This window comes from Perna viridis, chromosome 10, assembly GCF_037379345.1.
Source record: "Perna viridis isolate PV_CMFRI_1.1 ecotype Kerala chromosome 10, ASM3737934v1, whole genome shotgun sequence".
Classification (NCBI taxonomy): Eukaryota; Metazoa; Mollusca; class Bivalvia; order Mytilida; family Mytilidae; genus Perna; species Perna viridis.
In genome coordinates this window covers 30,986,829-31,012,426 of record NC_142454.1, presented here as the reverse complement: position 1 = coordinate 31,012,426, position 25,598 = coordinate 30,986,829, and the positions used below count along the sequence as shown (strand labels likewise).

General features: G+C 32.4%; 2 protein-coding genes across 3 annotated transcripts in view; one reads left to right on the top strand and one right to left on the bottom strand.

The window, feature by feature from the left end:
- Window positions 1-773: 773 nt before the first annotated feature.
- LOC148605360 (ATP-dependent DNA helicase Q5-like) lies at window positions 774-23,580 on the bottom strand. The gene is made up of 12 exons (XM_088550838.1): window positions 23,452-23,580; window positions 19,451-20,112; window positions 17,516-17,733; window positions 14,928-15,093; window positions 13,842-13,921; window positions 12,591-12,821; window positions 11,861-11,987; window positions 10,296-10,397; window positions 7,233-8,150; window positions 5,724-5,882; window positions 3,461-3,536; window positions 774-1,018 (listed from the first exon to the last, which is right to left on the bottom strand). Exons 1-12 carry the CDS (start codon window positions 23,558-23,560, stop codon window positions 933-935), a joined length of 2,934 nt encoding a protein of 977 aa, XP_088406964.1. The 5' UTR covers window positions 23,561-23,580; the 3' UTR covers window positions 774-932.
- A 116-nt stretch (window positions 23,581-23,696) lies between these two features.
- Window positions 23,697-25,598, top strand: part of LOC148605359 (alpha-1,3-mannosyl-glycoprotein 4-beta-N-acetylglucosaminyltransferase B-like) — a 55,315-nt gene continuing 53,413 nt past the window's right edge. Inside the window, exon 1 of one of the 2 annotated variants that reach the window (XM_088550848.1) lies at window positions 23,697-23,804. The gene's annotated coding sequence lies outside the window, so the exon portion shown is untranslated. The remainder of the gene's footprint in view (window positions 23,805-25,598) is intronic. The other variant, XM_088550849.1, reaches the window with a different exon arrangement.

Genomic DNA, 25,598 nt, shown 5'->3' with positions numbered 1-25,598 from the left:
GTACAATTAAAAAAGGACTTTTTAAAAGGAAGCTTTATTTTGCATGTTTTATTTTTCATTGTTTTCTGTTTTCGTTTCAAATTTATGAGAGCTTCAACACTGATAAGTGGGAGCTGGCATTTTGTGTGCTTTTGTGTCACTGTTTCCCATTATCTAGCTATCCTATATTCCTTCTTCCTTCATGAGAATAGTAATACAAATTTGGGATTGCCAATGAAAAAATTGCATCCAGTCCCATAGCTCAGGTCAACATATGGCTGTACCTAGCTTACTCATATAATCTGAGAAACAGCCAATGACAAGCTCTTATCAACTCATATGCATGTACATAAGTTTAACAAAATTTCACAAAAACAACTATAATCCAAGTTATATAATGCCTGTTTCATATCTTATTTCACTTCATGCTAGTTTCAGCAAGCAACAATCTGCTTTGAGCATGATATTACATTTGGATTCATAATTCTAATTCAAACCAACCAGACTTTGAAGCTAAGTACCAAACATTGGCGAAAAAAAAAAAAAAAATTAAAGCTATGTCTAAAACTTTAACCAGGGTGACATCAGTAGACCCTTTTTTGCTAATTTGCTGAGCAGGCTCGGTACTTCCACAAAGTAGGTCCAAAACTTTCCTGTAAAAATTTGGTTGAAAACTCTTCAAGAGTTTATAAAGCAAGGTATAGCATTTACTTCATGGAAGTATCAACTGAGCCAGCCCATAAAAAATAAGCATTAGCTTGACTCTAAACCGGATAATAGAAAGGCAAAAGAAGTTAAAAATGATTCATCTTTATCATCAACAACCATAAAATAAATATGCTTTCTGCACCATAAAACCAATACTGCTTCATAAAACAATAGCAAAATAAGTTAAAAGTGTTGTTAAAAATTAACAAATATATATATATATATTTATATCACAGTAGTAAGGATTAGTCATCGCCTAAATCTTCTATCTTAGAGATCTTTTTGTGCTTGGTAAACAAATCTTTTATTGATTTTTTAACTTGTTCTTTCACTACAAATAGAAAATAGATATACATTTAAGTATTTTGTATATAGAACTGTAAACTGTATATCTGAAAGATTCTGAAGCATAGTCTGCAAAATAAAATAGAAACTGAAAAATTCTGATACACATGTTCTACAGTGTATAACAGGTGAGGTCATTAGACATGCATGCAGACAGAGTACTGTAAACATGTTAATTTTTCGCTGTTGCAAATCATTGCAAATTAAGTCAAATGAACATATTCACAGGTTATAAAAAGAGGCTCCCAGAGCTTGAATTGCTCACCAGGTTGAATTCCATCTTTCAAAGGCATTAAATTTAACAAGTTGTCCAACAATTCTAATTCAAGAAGACTTTAGTAGGACTTATCATAAGGATCATTTCAGCAATTGAAAGTTTCTATCTATCATAGTTTTCAAGATATTGGCTGAAAACTGTAAAAAAACTGTCATTTTTCCTATTTCAAGAGCAATAACTCTTATAAGGAGTCATCTGACAACTTTTATGCCTGAACACTTTTGTGGTCCTAAAAATAAGGACCACTTTAGCTATTGAAAGAATTTGGCTAAAGCTAACGGTTTTGGAGATATATGCGAAAAACTACTGTCTGACCCCTATGTTCTATTTTTTTTATAACAGCAGCCGTTTTTCAACAGATCAAAAATCCCTTCTATGCAGGATACCCCAAGGAACATTAATGCTAAGTTTTGTTTCAAATTGATAGAGTAGTGTCAGAGGAGAAGATTTTTGAAAGAAATAACATTAAGAATAGCAAAAACTGTTGAAAAAGGGCGATAAGTCCAACATGGCTTAATGGATTAAAATGAAAATTTAACTGCAGATATATCTCATCATGCTGGACACTTTTACCAAATGTCAGAATTTAGCTTAACCTAACCTAGCGGCCATGTTTTTTGATGGATTAAAAATCCCCAAACCAGTTCTATGCAGGATACCCCAAAGAAACATTCATAACAAGTTTTGTTTCAATTGGTAAAGTAGTGTCAGAGGAGAAGATTTTTGAAAGAAATAACATTAAAAATAGCAAAAAACATTGAAAAAGGACAATAACTCCAACATGTCTTAATGGATTAAAATGAAAATTTGACTGCTGATAGATCTCATCATGCTGAACACTTTTACCCAGTTAGAATTTAGCTTAACCTAACGGTTTTGGAGATATATGTGAAAAACTACTGCCTGACTCCTATGTTCTATTTTTAGTAACAGCAGCCATGTTTTTTCTACAGATCAAAAAGGATACCCCAAGGAATATTCATATCAAGTTTGGTTCCAATTGGTCAAATGGTTTCAGAAGACAAGAGTTTTGAAAAAATGTTAACGACGATGGATATTGACAACGACGGACGGCAAATGATGGCAATAGCTCACATGGCCTTCGGCTAGGTGAGCTAAAAAAAGTAATAGTGTTATATAGCGTAAAAACTCAATTTTGCGTGTACTGTTTTTCACGGTTTTCTATCCACCGTGAAAATAGCGAAAACTAATATGTTTACAGAAATTGACCAAGCATCAGAGCCTGTCAGGTCATCTTAAAGACCTCAAAGAGATAAAAAGCATTTACTGCCTCATCAATTCATGTGGTACAGTCCCTGAATCAATTTTTGCAATTATTTGACAGATGAATGTTGATGGAATGATGGATCGATAACCGATGACTGGTGCCAGATTTGATCACAATTGACGGATGATTGGTTTGTGTACATTGCAGAATTGTCATTGTTCAAAACAAAGTTAATTTAAAACCATATAAAATTTATTTTGAATTTGAAATATTAAATCTGCATTTTGTATTAAAAAAAAGAACGTAAAAGAAAAGTAATTATATTGATATCTAAATTTATATCATTAGTAAAAATGGAAAACTGAAACAAAGGAATCTGAAAAAATATATAACCCAATTATTGGTCACCTGATGGAAAATGGAAGCAATCACTGGTTTAAAGGATCTGTTTAAGAGATCACTGATTGACATGAAACTAATCAAAGATCAATGACAGATTACAAATAGAGTTGCACAGAACATTTCAGGTATTGTACAAGAACTTTTCTGTAAAAAATGTATTTGAAAAGTATCAGGAGTGATGAATTCTATCTCGTTATATCTTAAAACAAAATGAACTACTTTAAAAGAACTAATTTCACTTTTTTCATTTTTTTGAAACTGCAAAAATTGATATCCGCAAATGTGTTCATTTGACAGAATCTGTGAAAATTAGCAACCGCAAAAAATAAAATGTTTACAGTATCTTCAAATCAAACCATAGTAATAGACCAGGAATAATCATAAAATGCTAAACCTAAGTGGTAATGTTGTTTAGTTTCAAGTAAATTTATCCTACTGTTTATGCACAGTTGTACTTAAGGTGTTGTACTACACACAGCTTCTCTGGACATTTGAAATAACAAATTATAAAATAAATCTACCTTTTTCAGTATTTTTACTGTCACATTTCTGCACAATCCTGTGTGAAAGTGTTTTTGCAACTGACTTGAAAAGGTCCTAAAATAGACAGATTTACATACATATGTACTAAAACTATAAGTTTTATTAACTTATTTGCTTATTCCAATTTCTAAATTTGTCATTTCTTGATCATCATAAAAAAATGTTTACTGCCATACATTTGCATGTAAAAAAAGAGGACCAAACCCATATAAAAATGAGTTGTATCTATGAGCTATTATGTCATTAACATGTAAAAAACGATGTAATAAAATATTTGTTTGAAGCTTTCTACCTATAATAAAGTCAACATGCCCTGACAAACTGATTTTTTTGTCAAAAGCTTTCTTGATAAAATAGACTGTCATGGTGAAAAAATTCAAGTTGTCAAAGCAAGTGTGAAATATTTCTTTCTTTGAAAAAATGAAAAAAAATTTAATCTACACATTTTTGCTTCATTTTAGACTGCTACTGCTTTCTGTATTAAGCATACATAAACTGCAAAAACAACTGTGGTAGCAAAGAACATGAAGAAAGGACACATGTAATTCAATATTATACAAATGGATCCTGGTCTGACAAAGTTTTATATTAAGGGCTGAATATACCCCTATCATAACATTCATCATAATGAATACATTAAAAGAATTTGTAAAAAAAAATCAGTGGGTTTACTTACTGAATATTATTTGAAAGGAAATAAAGGGACAGTTGCTCCTCACGTATCAGCTGTAGGTATACTCATGTATCAGCTGTAGGTATACTCATGTATCAGCTCTAGGTATACCCATGTATCAGCTCTAGGTATACTCATGTATCAGCTCTAGGTATACCCATGTATCAGCTCTAGGTATACTCATGTATCAGCTCTTTGGATACTCATGTATCAGCTCTTTGGATACTCATGTATCAGCTCTAGGTATACCCATGTATCAGCTCTAGGTATACACATGTATCAGTTCTAGGTATACAAATGTATCAGCTCTTTGGATACTCATGTATCAGCTCTAGGTATACTCATGTATCAGCTCTAGGTATACCCATGTATCAGCTCTAGGTATACTCATGTATCAGCTCTTTGGATACTCATGTATCAGCTCTTTGGATACTCATGTATCAGCTCTTTGGATACTCATGTATCAGCTCTAGGTATACTCATGTATCAGCTCTAGGTATACACATGTATCAGTTCTAGGTATACAAATGTATCAGCTCTTTGGATACTCATGTATCAGCTCTAGGTATACTCATGTATCAGCTCTAGGTATACCCATGTATCAGCTCTAGGTATACTCATGTATCAGCTCTAGGTATACACATGTATCATATCTTTGGATACTCATGTATCAGCTCTAGGTATACTCATGTATCAGCTCTAGGTATACCCATATATCAGCTCTAGCTATACCCATATATCAGCTCTAGGTATACCCATGTATCAGCTCTAGGTATACTCATGTATCAGCTCTAGGTATACCCATGTATCAGCTCTAGGTATACCCATGTATCAGCTCTAGGTATACCCATGTATCAGCTCTTGGGATAATCTATCATATTTCAGAAGCTATTCTTAGTGTGTATGTTTAATAGGCCATTTTTAAGAAATTGTTTTCTATATCCCTCGAATTAGTACAGATAATGGTTAATTACCCTTTACCCTGGAATCAGTTAATCCCTGGCTTTAGTACAGAAAATGGTTAATTACGCTTTACCCTGGAATCAGTTAATCCCTCGAATTAGTACAGATAATGGTTAATTACGCTTTACCCTGGAATCAGTTAATCCCTGGCTTTAGTACAGATAATGGTTAATTACGCTTTACCCTGGAATCAGTTAATCCCTGGCTTTAGTACAGATAATGGTTAATTACGCTTAACCCTGGAATCAGTTAATCCCTGGCTTTAGTACAGATAATGGTTAATTACACTTTACCCTGGAATCAGTTAATCCCTGGCTTTAGTACAGAAAATAGTTAATTACGCTTTACCCTGGAATCAGTTAATCCCTGGCTTTAGTACAGATAATGGTTAATTACGCTTTACCCTGGAATCAGTTAATCCCTGGCTTTAGTACAGAAAATGGTTAATTACGCTTTACACTGGAATCAGTTAATCCCTGGCTTTAGTACAGAAAATGGTTAATTACGCTTTACCCTGGAATCAGTTAATCCCTCGCTTTAGTACAGATAATGGTTAATTACACTTTACCCTGGAATCAGTTAATCAGATGAAAAAATAAATCTACCTTCGACTCAAATTTGCCAGCTGTAAAGTATGGTGTAAGGTATTTAACAACAATATCTGCTGCTATCTTAAGCTCTCTGCCACTGGGTGTGTCAGATTTGGTCTTTTTATCTAAACTAGAATCTACTCTAGGTTTCTTTTTTGATGATGACTGGTCTTCCTTAAAGTAGATAATAAAGGTAGCATTATAAGAATATTATGAAAAGAAATCTGTAACTTTAAGTTTATATCAACCTATTTCTTTTATTTCGCTTACAGGTAGTTATTTTTTTTTTTTTTTTGTAAAAGAGAGTGTCCATGCAAAAAATCAGGCAGTGGGTTGCACATGACGAATTTTGTTTTAAATTTTTTTTCATACATTTCTTTTCACAAATGCATCCTTTCTCAAAGTTGAAAGTTTGTTTTTGATTAACTGCAACAGTTATTAGAATGCATTAGAATTCATTGAAAAGGGAGATAACTCTTTATTTTTTGTGTAAAATTTGGTTGCTTTGTTAGGGAACTTTACAATCGTTTTCCGAGCCATCCATTGCCACTTTGAACAAATCTTTTTTTCCTATTTGACATACATGTACATGTACACATAATATGAACATTACATTAAAACAAAAAGTTCTGTGGGATAAAACTTGCCCTGTGCCAACCATATTATAAGATCTACTTGATTTTTACACGGACAGCCTCTTAATAAACTAAGTAGGGTTCTGCCTAAATACCAGGCAGGGGTGATTTATCATAAATTAAGATAATCAATGAAACTGTATAAATACATTTTTAGGTCCCAAATTCAACACTTCCTATGTTCATGTCCTTAAATCTGCCTCATTGTGAAATTGTTTGACTGGTTATTATAGTGTAAAAATTCTGGCATGAGGTTTTCTTGTATTTTTTCTGTAGTAGAACATAACCAATGTTAAAATGTCCAGTAGGCAACTTTCATTTGCACTTTTATTTTTTAATACAGTTTCTATGAGGCCTACTCGTGAGTAGTAGAACATTACCAAATTAAGTTTTAATATCTCCAGTGGACTACTTTTATTTGCACTTATATTTCCTAATACAGTTTCTATGGGCCTTCAGAAGGATTTGCAATAAATACTTGGGATTAAGAAATGCATGAATCACCCATTATAAGCCTCTGCCTTATTTTTAGGCACAGCTGTACCTACATGTAAGTAATTTACCAGCAAAATGTTGTTTAATTCTTACATTTTATATCATATTTCATGAATAAATCTTCTTATACAAACAGTACAATGCAGTATACTCACAAGTTTTTTGACAGTTGGAAAGAAAATCAAGACAGACAGAATGCAACAATATGAGTGATTGACCTTAAGCAGTATCAGTAAATTATTGGAAAAAGCGAGTTAATACTGTAAACTTGCTTATTCTTCCATAAATAAAAATCTGTATTTATGTCAAGAATTATTTTCATAAATGTTCAATAAAAGGTTCGATTTTTTGTTTACAACCTAAAAACACAGAGCAAAATACTTCCTTGCCTTACCATAGAATTAGCAAGTCTCTTTTGTCTTTTTCTATCCTTATCACCACTTGATGAGGACACATGCTTGTCATGTGTCCTATCTTTATCACATGATCCACCTGAGTTTTTCCTTTCATGAGACTTAGAACTATTTTGCAGTCTGTCATTAGAAACATCCATGTTCTTATGACTAGATCCATTCCTGATATTTGATATTTCCATTTTGTTTTCTTTAATACTATCTGTTTCTTTAGAAACATTTTCTTTCTTAAAAAGAATGTCGTCGCTAAACCGAACTCTCTCTGATTTCACCACTTTGTGACTAGATTTAGTTTTGGAAGAAAGATGAGTTGAAGATTGTGAACAAGAAGTCGAGGGTTTATACTTTTCAAGTATGGAAGCAACCTCTGTTTCTAAACTCTCTGAAGGTTTTCCTTGTGGCTCTATCTCAGGATCTTGTAAGAGCTTTAACTCAAGTTCAGCTTTTGTTTTAGAATACAAACTTGTCCTTTTTTTACCACCAGGGAATGGATTGTCTCTCTTGCTAACAGCAGGTTTTTCCTCTCCAACTAAATCACTAGCTTTGATAAAAGAACAACTAAATCCAGAGTTTGTAGCTTTATCACAGACATTTTTTTCTGCTGAGGTTTCTTCCTTGGGACTTAAATCCGACATAGCATCGCCTGACCATTTTGGAATGAGGGTTTTGTGAAGTTCTTTGCCAGACGTGGTCCTCTTGATTTCACCACATCTCGAAAAAACTGAAGCTTTGTATAGATTTGCAGCTTTGCTTGATTTGAATATTTCATATTCTAAGTCAATGGCACAACATTTTGGTTCATAGTCCTGAGCAGCCATTTTGGCAGGAATGTCTTTGTAATAGGAAGTATAGTTGGAATGAAGAGCAGTGGTCAGCATACTAAGACAGTGTTCTCTTATCTACAACACAGAATAATCTAAATGAAGTGAAGTCACAATACAAAAAAATAAATTTGGTGTATGTTCAATTACATATAACTAGTTTTATTCTTACACTGTTGCAGGTATAAACTTTTAATTCTTCAAGACAAACACATGGTCCATAGTATTTCCTACAGAAAACAGAAGCAATCATTTTCAAAGTAAACATAAAACAGCAACTTCTGTAAAAATGCTACTGGTAATCTTTAATTAAGGAATGTTTCTATTTTTTTTTTAAAAAAGGTTTTACAAAATAACATGGTTTTAGTCAGTTTACACTTATAAATGCTTAGTGGCTGAAAAAAAGGAGAAAACTGCCTGAAACCATGTTATTAGGTAAAATTCAATATTCAGTGGATTAAAATCAAAATATTGAGAATTTGTTTGTTATCAAAACGCTATTTTGTATGAGATTATTTGAATGATGGAGTGCAGACAAATCTATGTTTATAATATCACATTACCAAAGCAAGTTATACAAAGAGAACTAACCAATCAGAATTGAATTAAAGTGAAATCTTATAGAACATGAACCTTTCACTATAGAATTTATTCAATTTCTACAGTCTCCAGTCAGAAGTTGATTTTTTTCTGTAGATTTAACTATGTATTTTAAGTGTTTTTATTGGAAAAATATGATACTGTGAACTGTGAAATATTTGTAGCAGTTTTATTTTAGCTATTTTCGCTGTAAGAGCTGTCAAGTGAAAATAAAACAGACATGTATTTTTTTTTCAAGGAACATTATACAAGATGTACTACAATTTGAGGAAAGGTCACAATGGGATAGATTCACTATAAATGCTAGCTTCAGGTCTATTTTGCTAAAGTTTCAACTTACTATTTGAAATTTTCTTTTTGCCTATTTTAAAGCTTAAATACTATCTGAATACTAATTCAGAAAATACAAGCTGTTATGTCATAATTTAAAAGTCAAAAGGAGGGCACAAAACTGCTTCTACACAGTTTTCAGTGAATTCTCACAAAAATGAGAGAATTAGGAGCAGCTTTTTAATAAAAAAAAAAAGATAAAGAGCCAAGCAATGAACAAGATCTTTTGTCAGGAGTTGTGATGGTACAGAAGGCTTTTTTTTATATAAATATCAAAGGGTTCGAAAAATACGCTTTATATTCTCTACATAAAAATGTCTCATGAAATGAGCTATTTCAACACAATTCAACTAAATTTTCGAATTTGTTTTATTTTCATCTACAATCCAAGTGCAACACTGCATTAACAGCAATGAAATTTTGTTTTTTAAAGACATATTCAACCAGTGAATTATGAAATTTTCAAATCTATTTGAAACACTTTATTTTTTGGGGGCTGATTTTGATATTGTCTGAACATACTCCTTTAAATCTGTGTGAAATTAGATTAATCACAGAAACCATGAAAAAAAGACAGCATGAAAATTTCCTAGCAGATTGCTTTTCTGTTGACATTGACATATCAAGTGACTGCCTGGGTAATGATTGTATACTGTATAGATGAATTCTTTAATATAAGAATTTTCTTGCAAAAAATTTATGCATTAGTACACTAGCTTTTTCCAATATTGAAAAGAAACTATCAACACAAAGCTTTTTAACTAATTGAGGATCTCAATATAATATGGTTATTTTTATCTACTTCATAGACTGCTAGACATTTTGCAAAATCACATCATAGCACAATGTGATATGAACTAGTGATATAAAATATTTGTCTTTGTGATTGGTTGTTGTGTGATTGTGACACATTGCTGATAAATTCTGATTGGTCAAAAGTGACGTCATGAATTTCTTTCATTGTTCTCCCGTAACAACTGGTGATGTCATATACAGACAATCGCTAAAATTTCTGCCACAACAGATGCCATACATCAAGTGGCCAAATATTCAAGAGGAATCATAGAAAAAAAAGATTTTATAACTAGTGAAATTTGAATATTGCAAAATATCACGAATATCAAGGCTTGTTTGTTATGATGTTGAAATATCATTAACTTTAGCTGATATTTTGTGGTACTTAAGTTTCACTCATTATGAAACTATAAAACCATCACTGATTTACTAGAAAATAGTTCACTACACAATGATAAGTGTAACTTCCAGAATCGTAATTCATTGATATTGTAATACCTTGACTGTCAGTTTAGGGACTTTCTGACTTGCAGCTTCTCTTAGCACACAGTCATCACTAGGCATTTCAAATTCTTCCTCAGTAGTCTCAGTAGATGGATCCTATAATAGAGAAAGAATGCATCAGTGTATAATCTAGATACAAAATAATAAAAATTTTCAGAGATCACCACATGGTCTTTAACAACTTAGTGTAAACACACATTTAGGTAGTTTCAGAAAGGCCCAACAAAAGTAATAAAATCCATGGTAACAGAATGATGACACTTTTTCAAAGGAATTTTTCTAGAAAACATGATTATTTTTATCTACAAGTAAAAGTTCAGAAGTTGTTTATATGCTCATGTACAATATGTACATTTTTTACTCACAGGATCTCATGAACAAGAAAAATAACTAGAGGCTCTAAAGAGCCTGAATCACTCATCTGTCTTGATAAGCAATATTCTACTTAAAAGCGGAAAAAAATTTCTAACGCTCTTACCTTAAGAACAATATCAACTTTCATTGAATTCTGTCTAGTAGTTTCTGCGGAGAATTTTTTAAGTATAAACATTAAAATAGCAAAAAAAATGTCCAAAAAACGCCAACATAGATAAACAGATAAACAGATTTAACGCAAATTTCATCACAGATAGATCTCATCATGCTGAACATTTTACTCTAGTCAGAATTTGGTTTAATCTGACAGTTTTGGAGATATATGGGAAAAACTTCTGTCTGAACCCCTTCGTTCTATTTTTAGTAATGGCAGCCAAGTGTTTCAATGAATACAAAATTCCAACATTAGTCCTATGAAGAACATTCCAAGGAACATTCACACTAAATTTGGTTCAAATTGGTCTGGTAGTGTCAGAAGAGAATATTTGGAAGAAATAACATTAAAAATAGAAAAAAATGTTGAAAAAGGGCAATAACTCCAACACATTGATGTGAAAATTCAAACACAGATAAATCTCATCATGCTGAACACTTTTACCCTGTCAGAATTTGGCTATAGCTAATGGTTCTAGAAATATATGTGAAAAACCTTTGTCCGACGAGTTTTGAAAATTTGTTAATGACGAAGGACGACGGACACCATGTGATGTGTGAGTCACATTTTTTTTTTAAATAACAAGAGTTCAATGGTATTCTACCACATATGCATAGGAAACAGATAATATAATTGTTTTAAAGATGAAAAACCAGAATACAATCTTTTTTATATTTGAAAATTAAAGGTATTTTTTTCATACTAAAAACATAGTCTATTTGATAGTGCAAAAAAATTCCTAGGATTCAGATAGACTTTTAGTGAAATTTAAGAAATAATTCATGGATGTATGGTGTTGTACTCATTTACACAAGGGTTAGGTGTTTTTTTTATATATTATTTCATTCAGAGCGTTAGTGACGTATAAAATACAAATATAAAGGCCAATCTGTATGTAAATGTCTAACATTAATTAATTCAATTCTAATATAACATCTGAATTGTCTAGGGGTAGTTATATCAGGTAATAAATCGTTTGACGTTACTAGGATGGCATATTAGAAAAGCCCATAATTGACATAATATTTACCCCTTTTCTTTTCTTAAACTCTCTCATAATAAAGTTATGTCTTTGCTGCTTCTCTTTAGCCTCCTTTTTCTCTTTACTATCTCTCTCTTCGTCACTGCCATATGTCTTTTCATATGATTCATTTTCTCTAAAGCAATAAAAATGTATAAGGTATTACCATGAAAGCCTAGCCAGTCTCTTCATTGTATTGGAACAATAATCAATTTAAAAATGAAGAAATGAAATGTAAACGAAGAATACAACACTGATTCTAAGTGAGCCATTTTACAAATGTTAAAGCCCTTTGAAGGGAGCTGAGTCTCTTTTCTTTTGATGGATATCATTGTATTTCCTTTTATTCATTACGAGAGTAGACCTAGGGTAGGGGACACAACTTTTACAAATCACTCCAACCTTTGTATTCAGCATCATACATCATTCTCATGTAAGCATCGAAGAAACTTGGACTGATTTCATTCTGTATCCAATGAAAGCTTGATAGGCTTTGGTGATATTGAATACAATACAAACATATCACCGATTTCAAGAGTTATGTCCCTTACCCTAGGTCTACCTCCTTAAAGCAGTGATAAAAATGTGTCTAGAACCAATCACAGCATTTGTATTACATTGAGCATGAAAAAAATTCCATCCAATTCTACTACCGGAAAAATTTTTACAGATGGACAGATCTAAAAACTAATCCCTTGACAACAAGGAATACATATCGAAAATCCATTCTTTTTTGTACCTTTTTGTTCCCAATCGGCCTCCTCCATACATGTCATCATCTCCAAAATCATCATCCTCAACAAAATACATCCCTCCGCCACCTTTACCAGACACGGCCTTTGCGTAAGATCCTCGCTGGAGATCTTCTATAGCCCTCGACACTTGTTTTGGAGTTTTACAGGCATCACAATTATCATTACAGTCTGGTTTGACATCTCCAAAAAACTTAGAAATTGACCAATGTCTGCAGCTGTAAGAGAAATATTTCATTTCTATATCAGATACTGTGAAGGCACTATTGTTCGTAGGGTACCAATTTTTGTGGCTTTTGTGGGTAGGTAAAACCAAGAAAATTGGTTCCCAACAAATATTAAATTCCAATTGATGTGTATACTAAAAACTTCAAAATCATGAATTCAAGAATCCACGAAAATTGGTATCCACGAATTAAAGTACTTTCACAGTATATGTAGGTGTTGCAAATAAAAATCCAGGAAAACAATTTCAGCTTGTCAAAGAAATGCTAGTTCAATATATAACAATTGTATGCGTTTAGTGAAGTCTGGGTTGCTTATTAACTTTTGTTTCTGTCATGTCTATGTCAGAGTTACTCTAGTTATTTGAAGTTCTTTGTTGTGTATGTCTTACTTTCTTTGTTGGGTCGTTGTCCCTGGATTGTGTTCTTTTTTATTAATGTTTCTATTGTTTATCCTTTGATTTCTCTTTCTAAATCATAATTTCTTAAATTTTTCTCTTGCAATCAAAATTCATTTTATTGGCTTATATTAGTTTAATTAAAAATCAAAACACAATGGTATGGACCATATAAATAAAATAAATGGAAAATAATTATCTCTTTTACAGGTGAGATAAAACATTTGATGTCACAATAAAACATTTTCTGACGTCCTGTAAATACAAAGGAATTTCAGCAATCACAAAATTTGAAAGCAAGAAAAAGAATCACCGCTAGTAAATGAAAGGCCAGGAAATCTCAGAGCCTCATAAGAAAACTTATCCTTGGGTGTCAGAGATTTCTCTGTCTTGCATTCTCAGCTATGTTTGATTTTTAATATCTCTGGCAAAAGAAAAACCTCTAATTTCAAATTCTGAAAGTGAAGATGAATGTAATGGTAAAAAAGTAGTTACGAAATGAAAACTTCCAGAAGTACCCAGCTTGCCACTCACTTTTCGAAGTCCTTGCCCTAAAATTGAAAGAAGAATGCTTTAACACATAGGTCATGCACAGAGCGTGTGGATAATTACTTACACAGCATATTCACAAAACTCTACCATAGCATCAAAATTTTTGTTGGCTGACTGCAACTTGATTTTCTGTGCTTCTTTGTCCTTAGGAAAAGAAAATATATGAAATATAATGAAAATAGGTATGGTGTATATATCAAAGAGACAACAACCCCACCGGGATGAAAATGGCATCCCAAGGCCACCCATTGGTCTTCAATGAACGACAATAAAATCGTCATGCCACAAGGAAGGCTGCAGCTGGCCCCAAAAACATCATTATACACAGGTACAGTGAAAGAGTTGCCCCATTATACTCAAGTTACATAAAAATAAACTAAAGGTGAAAACAAAACAAGAACATACAGAGGCCAGAAATTCCTGACTTGGGACAGGCGCAATAAATGCGGCACGTTTAAGTACTTTTCAATTCATTACAAAATAGGATTTCACACCTAAGAGATCATGATAACTTGTTCAATTGCAGAACATCTAATGTATTTACTTCTTTCATTTTTACATGTTTAAAACTAAATTTTGGATCTAATATAAGATCAACTGTCCAAGAGTTTAGAGTTTATAGAGACATACTATTTCCCTGAGATGTAAGCCTACAGACACACTTGATGGAATAAACCTTTCACTTTTTAATTAATAATTATTAATTACATGTAATAATCAAATTTACAAGTAATCGCTTTTTTTTTTTTTTTAAATGACTTTTCAAAATGTAATGCACACTGAACATAACACACAAAATTGATTATATAGTACCAATATATTTTATATATTTGGTCTTCATAAACAAAACAAACCCTGAATATCACAGTAAACATTTTAATTTTTTAAATGTACTATCTTGCTATTTTACACGGTGAACATAAAAAACACAAAAAATAGTTTCCACGAATTTGACTTTTAACACTATATAATGCTTATTGTTTTTTGAAACTGAAAATTGATATTTGCTAATATGTTCACTGTACAGATTCTGTGAAATTAGCAACTGGGAAAATTAATATGTTTACAATACTTACTTTGGTAAATCTTGTGAGTTCTTTGTTGACCAGGAAACTGATTGTGCCCCTACCCCAACTTAAATTTTACTTACTTTAGTAAACCTTGTAAGTTCTTTGTTGATAAGAAAACTGATTGTGTCCCTTTCCCTACGTGAATAGTATAGTCTACAGTATGATCTGTTACCATCTCTTCCAGCTCTACCTGACTCTTGGTAATATCCAGCCATTGACTTAGGTAAAGTCCAGTGAGCAACAAATCTGGGAAGAAAATGATCAATAGCTATTGCCTGTAGTTTTACAAGCTAATATGGCAGATACTGGTATTCCATGCATTTCAGGACGAGAATATTTATCAATGCAACGTATTTAGCATTGTTCTAGCTAGGATTTTCAAATAGAGTGGCGCAGGGAAGAGGGCACTTTAACGCGTAGCATGCTTTTTCAACTAGAAACGGACAATGTTGATTTGATTGTTTTTATGTATATTTCTTCATTTTTGTCTTGTTTTTATGTTTGTAGTTTGTATACGTATAACTGTTTCTGATACATATACCTGATTACTATTCTTATTTCTATGTTTGAAACCTATCAATATGACTTAAGTCATTCATTGCTATAACATTTTTATAGATATATATGGCTTATACATAAAAGAACATGAAATTGTATATATATAATTTATACAAATTTATAGCAGCATGTCAAGAAAACAAATACAGCATTACATAACTATTATGAACTATGCACTATCTATTACAAAAGCTAATGAATCACTACATAATAATACATGTACCTACATCTATTCCACAAGTAACACAATATATTTTATATTTCAGAATGAAGCAACTATAAGATTTAAGAAATTTACATCATTATATTAAATAAAATGTTTATGAAAGTCACTTTGTTGTTATAATTACACAATGCTAACCAGTCTTCTGTCTTTCTTGGTGAAGAATGCCTTGACACAGTCATCCAGAATTGTGTTGAAGAGGTCGCTGTTGCAGTTAAGCTTTACTGTCAGGATCTGGGTAAGAGTGCTGGTCTTAAGAATGCTTCTGTGGCTGGTCTTGATGAGTTTCACTCGACTAAATATTCTCTCTACCTCTGCTGGGCTGAGTGGTTGGACTACTGCTATAGAATAAAGTCTGTGTATTGGTGGGTACATCTGTGTCAGATTCAGGTCTGTGGTCAAGTGAGTCAAAGAGTGTCTGTATATCCAGTAGTGAGCATTGCTGTTGGTCTCTGGTGTTGATGAGTTCGATGAAGTCTTGCCATTGCAGTAGATGATCTTCTGTGTCAATGTCAAACTTCTGAGCTAGAGCCTCTATCTCTGTGCAGCCATATATTCTATATAAGTGGTCAGTTCCAGTAAGATCGAGTACTGCTAGTTTGTCAATGGTGTCTGTGTCTGTGAATCTTTCTCTGATGTTGTTGATCATTGTGTTCTCATCTTCCTCTGTGTCGAAGTGAAGCCATCGATACTGTGTAAGCCAGTCTTTGTTGATCCAAAGTTTGTGTCCATTGTTCCTTCTTTTGGTAGTTGTTGGAGTTAATGGATTAGAAGTAGAGGAAGTACTTGGTTTATGGTGGGTGCAACAATTTCAGTGGGTTCTGTAGATGGAACAACAGTAGCAGGTGTGGGGTCAGATTCAATTGTGTGGAGTAGTTTGTGTTTCTGTGTAGGCATCTTGAACAATACATTGGATCAGATCATACAACTGGTGGCCGTTCTTTTATACAATTTTCCTCGGCTTTGACATTGTTAACCAGTAGTTTTAGTCCTCCATTTGGCTTGGTACATCCTCTTAATCATCAAAGGTGATACACTTCTAATCACCGATAATTACCTGAGATTTACCTGGGGTTTAATTACTACCATTCTGATTTAAGTAAAAATTAAATTATACTTGTCCAGAGGACAACCAAATACTGTAAACATACTAATTTTTGCTGTGTGCCTATTTTCACAGAGGACAGAATACCACGAAATATAGTACCAGCAGAATTAATTTTTAGCACTATATAATGCCAATCTCCCAAAAATTGATAAAATTATGAATCATATTCCCTTGAGAGAATCTGCAAAAAAACAGCAACCACGAAAACTAATACCTTTTCAGTATATTCTATGTTTTTAACATGCATTTATTAAAGAATAACATAGATTTCTATTTGGGTAACTAGAATTTTTATCAACTTGACCCATTGAATAAGGTTCATAAAATGTCATGTCACATCCCGTGAACATACTAACACTAACAAGCTGCATGTTTGGTGAAAAAAAAAAAACAGTGACTATTAATTGTTAGTCTTTGATATAAATTGGCCGATAATCAATGATGAAATAAAGCATACCAACAGACAGACCTAAAAAATTAAAGGTGTTACATTAAAGCCCATTGAAATTGTGAAGAAACAAGAAATTACAAACACTACGAACTTTAGAGTCACTTACAATTTAGCTGTAACCTCAAAAATCAATTTGAACCTTCCATTCATGGTCATATAACAGTATAGTTCATTGAATATTTGAATTCATAGCTGGACGACGAAATATTGGTAACCAAAAAGGATGATAAGACTTCTCTGTCTTTGTATGTGTTTTTGGTTTTTGGTACATAGTTGTATTACAAACATGTACTTGCTTAAAAATACACAAAATATTTAATTGTACTACCTAACATTAGGCTTGTCAACGCCCATTCCAAAGCTGATAGTGGCTGCTATAACAGGAAACTTTCCACTCATCCAATCAGCTTGTACACCCTCCCTGATATCAGTCTTCAGCCCAGCATGGTAGGCTTTAGCAGGGACTCCTTTCCTGGTCAGCTGAGAGGCAACCTCACCACAAGCTTCTCTGGTTCTGCAGTAAACAATGCCACAGCCATACTCAGTCTGAAAGTATTCAATATAATTAATAAGACAGCATATATCGTTCACATGAAATTCAAATTATTAATGCTTTACATAAAAAGTAACATGATATTTGTGGGATATTCATGTGAAATCACTTGACATTATTTTCAAGTGAAAAAGGACCATCACTCCTGAATAGTTCAGCAATTATCACCATAATCAAACATGACCTTTATTTCATGTTATTCAAGTTTGAAAAGATAAATTTGGTAGAATGGCCATTATATTACCATGCAGCAGGTCATTTTTGCTGGGTGCTAATTTTGGCAGAGGTAAAATTTGGCAATGTTGAGGCAAAAAGGTATGTGGAAAATTTTAACCTTTCTAATTTGGCAAATGCTATGATGTGAAATAAGGAGGTAGACCTAGGGTCATAACTCATGAATTCAGTGATATGTTTGTATTATATTCAATTTCACCAAAGCCTCTCAAGCTTTCATTTGAAGCAGAATAAAATGAATCCAAGTTAATTAGATGCTTACATATGATTGATGTAAAATGCTGAATACAAACGTTCCAATGATTTTTAAGAGTTGCATCCCTAACCCTTGGTCTACCTCCTTAAGCCATGATTAAATATTTTGCAGAATTCATTACATTTTTTATGCAGGGATGTAAAAATAGGTGAGATCGCCAATCTCATTGGTTGGCAAATAAGCAACTAAATAAACAAGTAACGATTTCATGATTAGAATCCCAATTTTCAAAACTTTATAACTTTGTTAATTTTCTGTTAAATTTTGGTCTGTAAAATGATTCATAAAGATTTAATAATTCATATTTTACTAGAAAAATAATTTTGAAATGATATTTACATGTATTTGCAAACCTCTATTTTCATATAAAATTATAATTAAAATCTTATGCTTATATCTATAGTCTAATTACTGAATATTTATTTAAAAATTCCATGGATAAAAAAATTTTATTTGCAATTTTGGGAACCAAAAGAATTTTTCAGTTACCTTTGAAAATGAAAAAGTAATAATGATTTGAAGTTGATGCCCATGCAAATCACAGGTAAGTGATGAAAACAAAGAACTCTCCTATAAAATGAAGGAAGAAACTTTACATCACATATAGGATTGTTTAGATTCTTGCTAAATATTTCTTTTCAATATGCCTTAATAAAAACATTGGAAATATATTCTTACATGTGTTATTAAGAGTATCTTAAACTGCTCAAACCTAAATTACATAAGAATTCCATTGTTTCTTCTAAATTCATTAAACCCCTATCACTGATTTTACTTTTATGTAAATTAATTAGGTAGCAGTCTTTGTAAGAATCATGCAATTCTGAAATATGTGATTCCGGTAAACCCCAAAAAATTATTCATTCCTATCCACCTGCTCTTAGGAGATAATCCATTGTGAAACTCCAACAGTTTCTATTGTATTTTAGTGGCATTCACAGAGTTATCTCCCTTAATTTTGAATTCTAATGCATTCTGAATAATTTTTATTTCCTAAGAACAAGGGTTATATTATTTTGCCTTATACATGTATATTATAAACTTGCCATAACATAGGTGGAGTCCTACATGCAAGAAAAGGGTTAAGACAGTGCCCTTTTATTGTATCTAAATTCTTAATCATCATGATCAAACTTGCAAGATATTCCATGGATAATTTCACCACTTGACTGTTTCATGTGTGCACATGTACAGTATGTCAAGTAACAAAAAGAAATTACCCAGTTTTCAACACCACTATCCTTTTCTGTGTTAATTCTATTTAAAGCTATCAAACAAAACTCTGCTAAGTCCTTGTAAGGATCTCCAAGGGTCTCTTTCATTTTCACATCATAGAAAAGATTGGGTCTAAAACAACTTGTCTTAAATTTAGCAATTGGTTCCCTCAACTTCAGTTGTTTGATGATATCTTTGAACACCTGATCTGTAGCAGTTGCAGTGAGAGCAACACAAGGAACATCTGGGAGAAAACGTCGAAAATAACCAAGTTTTAAATAGTCAGGTCTGAAGTCATGTCCCCATTGGCTTACACAATGTGCTTCATCAACAATGAAATATTTAATCAATTTCTTGTTCATCAGGGATTCTGTAAGAGATCTGAAGCCATCCGTTGCAACTTGTTCAGGGGTCACATACAGCAATCTAGTTCTAGGGTTGGAACTATGTAGATCTGCTAACACTCTTTTTCTTTCTTTTTCCGTAAGTTTTGAGTTGATTGTCTCTGCTGGAATTTTTAAGGCGTCAAGGTGATCAAGTTGATCCTGCATCAACGCAATAAGAGGGGAGATAACTATTGTTAGTCCACCACATGCTACTGCTGGTAGTTGATAGCATAGAGACTTTCCAGCTCCAGTCGGCATAGACACAAAAACATCTTTTCTACCTGAAAGATTTAAAGACATAGACATGCATGACTGTAATTTCATATAAATATTAAATTGATATAAACTCTGGATTTTGAATTGGGTTCCTTCCTAAAGTTAACTGTTCTTGCACCTCTTAAATTTTATATTTTTTTATCCATCTTTTTAATTTTGATAAGTACATGTAGTATACAAAATAATTTTAACCATATCACTTTTGAGTTCTTGATGTTTCTTTACGGAGGTAGACCTATGTTAAGGGACATAACTCTTGAAATCAGTAATATGTTTGTATAATATTCTATTTCACCAAAGCCTATCAGCTTATATTTGAAATAGAATAAAATCAGTTCAAGTTACTTTGATGCTTACATGACATTGATGTAAAATGCTTAATACAAATGTACCAATGATTTGTAAGAGGTGTGTCCCTTACCCTAGGTCTGCCTCCTTAAATATTATTTTGAACATGTTTTATAATAGTGAATTGGGGAAATGTCAAGAAGACATCCCCCACACAATCAAAAACAAACATCACAAAAAAAAGAACAAGATGGAGCCACTAATGCTTATACCTTATATCTATCCCTGCAATTAATTGCAATTCATTTTATAATTATTTAATTCATGATGTAAATACAATTACATGAACCTATAGAGGTGTAAGTATATATACATGTGTCATTATAAAAACTGATTGGTATTTGATTACAACTGAAACTAAATCTTTCGTTCTACAAATGCTTCACAAAAATATTAATATATATGATAAACAATTGAAGATAGACTTCACATCCTGAATAGTAATGTTTCTATTTATCTGTTACAACATTTCAACTTGGACATACTTTTTTGTATGAGCAAAGAAGCCACCAGCGTGGTATAGACAGTGAATATGAAAGAAACATTTAGCATACAGGAAAACTGATGTTTCAATGACAAATTACATGACTATCTAATGCTACATAGAGCTTTACTGTCACTGCACACACATAGACATTTGAATCTAACAGAAAAAGAACAGATATGGTGTATATAAATGGTGATATACAACCACTTCCTCATCAATATTTACTGTTAGTCGGTTCACTCTTTTCACCTTCTTAAGTCTGCCATTAACAATTAAATGGGAGGCAGAATCACTTATTTAAATTAAAATTCAAGCTTTTCCCTCATGAATCCTAATTAGCTAATATTGTTTTAAAGCTGATTTTGTCCAGATAGTATGGTATTAACTGGTTTATATAAAAGAATCTTCATTGAAAATATTGCAATTATTGAGCTTTTTTTACCAGTATGTACTAAAATGAGGCATGTCTAGAGTAAAAGATGGAGTGGTCTATTTAGAAAGCATTTAAAACATCTATATATTTACCTCTATTATGTACAATATAAGGTCCAATTATGATGTTAATATTGTAAGAAAAATTACCAGAACTTTTGTATAATTGATTCATTTGCTTCATATATTTTGTGTGTGGAAGAACAAAAAATAGTCATTTGACAAATTGGTGACATCCTGTAATTAAGGGAAGGCTACTATGCTAATTTTAACTTCAAACTCCTTCCTCATGGTCCTCAATATTGATTTGAAGTTGACATTTTTCTGATACTAAGGTATTAATGGTGCATTTAAGAAATTTTACCAAAAACCATCAAGTTTATGCCAAATTATTGACTTTATTTCTTAACAATTACAAGACACTCAAATATATAAGGGACAAGTATGTGTAAATCTCGCCACACAAATAAAACAATAAAGTCCAAGATTCCAATCCTGTTCACTATAAAAATCCTTGGTGGAAATTTTTCTGACACAAAGGTATTAATGGTGTACTGGTCATGGAGTAGTTCTAGCCCACAAGTAATTCTCACCAACTGATTCCATGCCTTCTCCTGAGAAACAATTTCATGCCCAAAATTTATGAAAATCATCTAATAGATTGCTGATATTTTGTTCTCGTACAACAATTTTCATAGAGGAATAAAATTTTGGTAGGCAGATTGGCAAGAAATGTTTCTGTTTAGAAAACTGTGAGATCTACTTTCTGTTCAGTATATAAATGTAAGAAATTTTGCCAAAAAACAATGGTGCTTTATTCCCATTTAATGAGTTGATTAACCAACAATTAGAAGACACTCAAGAATTTAAGTGTTGAGCGCCATTAAATCTTGACACAGAAAATGCACGTACAAAGAAAAAGTGCAAGATTCCAATCCTGTCTCAGGGATTATTCTAGGATGGGCCTTTTCGATTTTATGGGAAAATGTGTTCAGAAAGAATTAAACTGGTCATGAATTTGGCTGGGCCCCTTGATAAGGCACCAAAATAAACTATTGATTTGTCCCTTATGACAGTATTAAGAGATCTCTGGCCCATTGAAATTTTGGAAGGGCCCATCTTTTTTTCAAATGCCCCATTGAAATCCTGAATATTTCCATAGGCTCCTTTATAAGATGGAGCCTTGGCCCATCTTATGCGCCCATAATGGTCTAAAGCCAGGAAAACCCCTGCAGTGTCTATTGTAAAAATCCTTAGGCTTAGGCAGCTTAGGAGATTAATCTACTTCTAAGAGACTGAGCTGCCAAGTTGAGTCATGATCATGAGGTCAAAGGTCAAAAAGTGAAAATGATTTTAAAAGTAATTATTGGGAATATGTGATTAGGAAGTAAATTTATCAAAATGTTCTAAGTTGTTGAGAAGAAAGTCATGGGTCTTAGACTTATAGAAGATGTGATAAAAGTCAGTATATTTCACTTTATTTAATGAATATATTCAATTTTTGATCAGTTTATACGCTATAACCTAATTTGGGTCCGTTTACGCTGAATAATCTGTGAAGCGTAAACGGACCTAAATTAGATTATAGCATATAAACTAATCAGAAATTGAATACATTATATTTTAATTAAAAATATAAAAAAAATGATATACCCATCACTTTTATTAACACTGAGTAAATAGCAACTTTAATTTTCCCACCATGTAGTAATTCTAGTAAACAAATTGGCCGCCATTTTAAAATCAGCGGCAAGACGCTGGCATTTCATCACTGGGAAATGTTCAGTTATTTTCCAAAATTGAAGACAAAGTTATTAAAGCAGGAATTTGACATAAACCCGGTGGACATGCATGTAAAGTTAGTTAATAATTTATTGTCACAAAAACGTTTCAACGTTACATTGTGACTGAAAACGTTGTTTCAGATGTTGAAAAACAAAAAGTATTCTGTAAAAGGTGGGCGTGGCCTAAATAGCAATTTAGTTTATACGATGAAACAATGTTGATTTTTGCCAACATTGGCAACAAACCAATCAAATGGCAGGATTCTCATCAAATTAAAATATATAACAATAACCTTTCAGGACACATGTTGTAGCATCTTTTTGAAGTTTTGATTTAAAATTCGAATGGCCAAACACATTTTTCAGAATTCTTAGCGATCTTTCTTCTGTTGTTTCGCTCATGTCTTCTGTCGATTTGGCAATTTTTAGCAGACTTTTTTCTTCGTCGTCATTTTACAACTTGCGTATCGATGTTAAAGTATGTTTTGATTCGTATCAATCAAACGCATTTCTGATTTGTCCTTCGGTATTTCTCTTGTTTTTTCTTCCGCCGTTGATAAAGTTTTGAGGAGTAACGAAAGGAAGTGTACTGACAATTTTAGGAACATTTGAACAGCTGTGTTACAGGATTATTTATGATTGAGAGGTAAGTTAATTTTTTAAATATGTTATTTTTTTCACTTATGAAAGACTATGTCTCTTCTTGCCACCTACGAACCATTAAAATACAAATGAAGGCTTTGCTGAACAATTTAGGAGATCTACCCAATCATGGCCAATGTCACACTCAATGACCCACAGTCACAGTGAGTGTGCCCCTTCAGAACTTCAGAACTCAGCATTGTTTCTTTTTAACGTTTGCAACTTGTTATTAAAGAGACAACTAATGCCTTGAAACTTGCCATATCATACTGTTTGATATGGGATTTAACCGTGAACGAGCCTAAAATGATACTAATTAAATTAATTTTAAAACAGTATATGGGGAAGATAAGTGACAGTACTGACACCCTAAATGACTGCAGATGCTCTGTAACATTAATGGCTCAAAATCAATTTGTTGGAAGCAATGTATTTCAGAAATTGTGTATAAAGTTAGGAAGTGATTGTTTGAACTTTTAACTGTATAACACTAATGCACATGCAGCATGTTATAGGAAGTCTCACAGAAACTTGTTGGTCGAAACGTCAGCAATACAAAATACATTTGTATGACAGGAATAGATGTTAGTTTGAACAGTATTGATTGTTATCACACAATTCAGAATTGGGGAAATACACAACGCAAGATCGTGTGTACAGTAATTTTTTAACACAACAGTATACATTTTGTATGTACAGGGTCTCATTAACTAGCAGCAGGCAAGAAGCGATGATATAGCATCAAGAAGTTTATTTTTGATTAAAGGTGAAATAAAAATGATTGTAAAGATATTTTGATAAAGTTACATGAAAAACTCAAGGTTTTGAAAAATGAGTATACTTTGTACATGAAAAAATTTAACAAGAAAAATATATATTTTCATCTTATCAGGTTATCTTACCTACCTTATTTTTTCTGTATACCATAGCTTATTTTATTGATTTTTTTAATAATTTTTATGAAATGCTGCTAAACTTATTATATTTTAGTCAACTACACTGTACTATAAAAGTCAAGAAATCTTTCCATGTAAGCATGATAAGTTTCTTATGAAATCATATTAAAAAATTCAAATAATTTTACCTTCATATGTATCTACACTACTATAAACCAAACTTTTAATTTCTCCACTCTTCACAGTGGAGTCACTCATGTCCTCCACTGTGACTCCACCAAAGTAGAAACCAGGATAAAATTGCCAAATTTCAGTAGTTTTTAATATTTTTTTCTACCCTTTATAGAAATGTTATTAAACTACTAGAACCATAAAATATATCTTGGCATAAAGACAGGAGAAGTTAATTACAGACAATTTTGGAAATGGTGACTCCACTGTGGAGGGTGGAGAAATTAAAATTTGTGTTGACAGTAGTGTACCTGCCCTATTTTTTTTTCAACGTGGAGAGAATGCAAAATAGCAATAAAACCCTCCAGTAATTCTGTTAAAAACTAAAATGATGTCATGACAATATAGACCTACAGATCTAAGATTACATAAATGTTTAATTTAAGAGATTGGCTCATTAAAGAGGACGCTTACCCTACCGGTGCACCTGGTCCATGCTCCTAGTTTTTAGTGGAGTCCAAGTTGCTCATTTACTTTTGTTACTTTGTATGTATGATTTTAGTTACTTTATGTTCTTTGTTGTGTATGTCTGGTCTTTGTCCCTGGAATACATTCTTTTGATTACCGCTATAACCTTGGTTCCCTTGATTACTCTTCCATTGCAACCAGTATGGCCCTTTTTACATTTTTTGTACTTTCATACCTGACTCAGTTTGGGAGACAAACATTAC

Excerpts from the sequence above, each read along its gene's own strand:
- LOC148605360 (XM_088550838.1), bottom strand. The coding sequence starts at position 23,560 with ATGAGCGAAACAACAGAAGAAAGATCGCTAAGAATTCTGAAAAATGTG. Across the intron at positions 17,734-19,450 it reads ATAGTGGTGTTGAAAACTGG|ACTGAGTATGGCTGTGGCAT; the intron begins GTAATTTCTTTT and ends GAATACTTTCAG. Across the intron at positions 3,537-5,723 it reads CTGGCAAATTTGAGTCGAAG|GACCTTTTCAAGTCAGTTGC; the intron begins GTAGATTTATTT and ends TGTCTATTTTAG.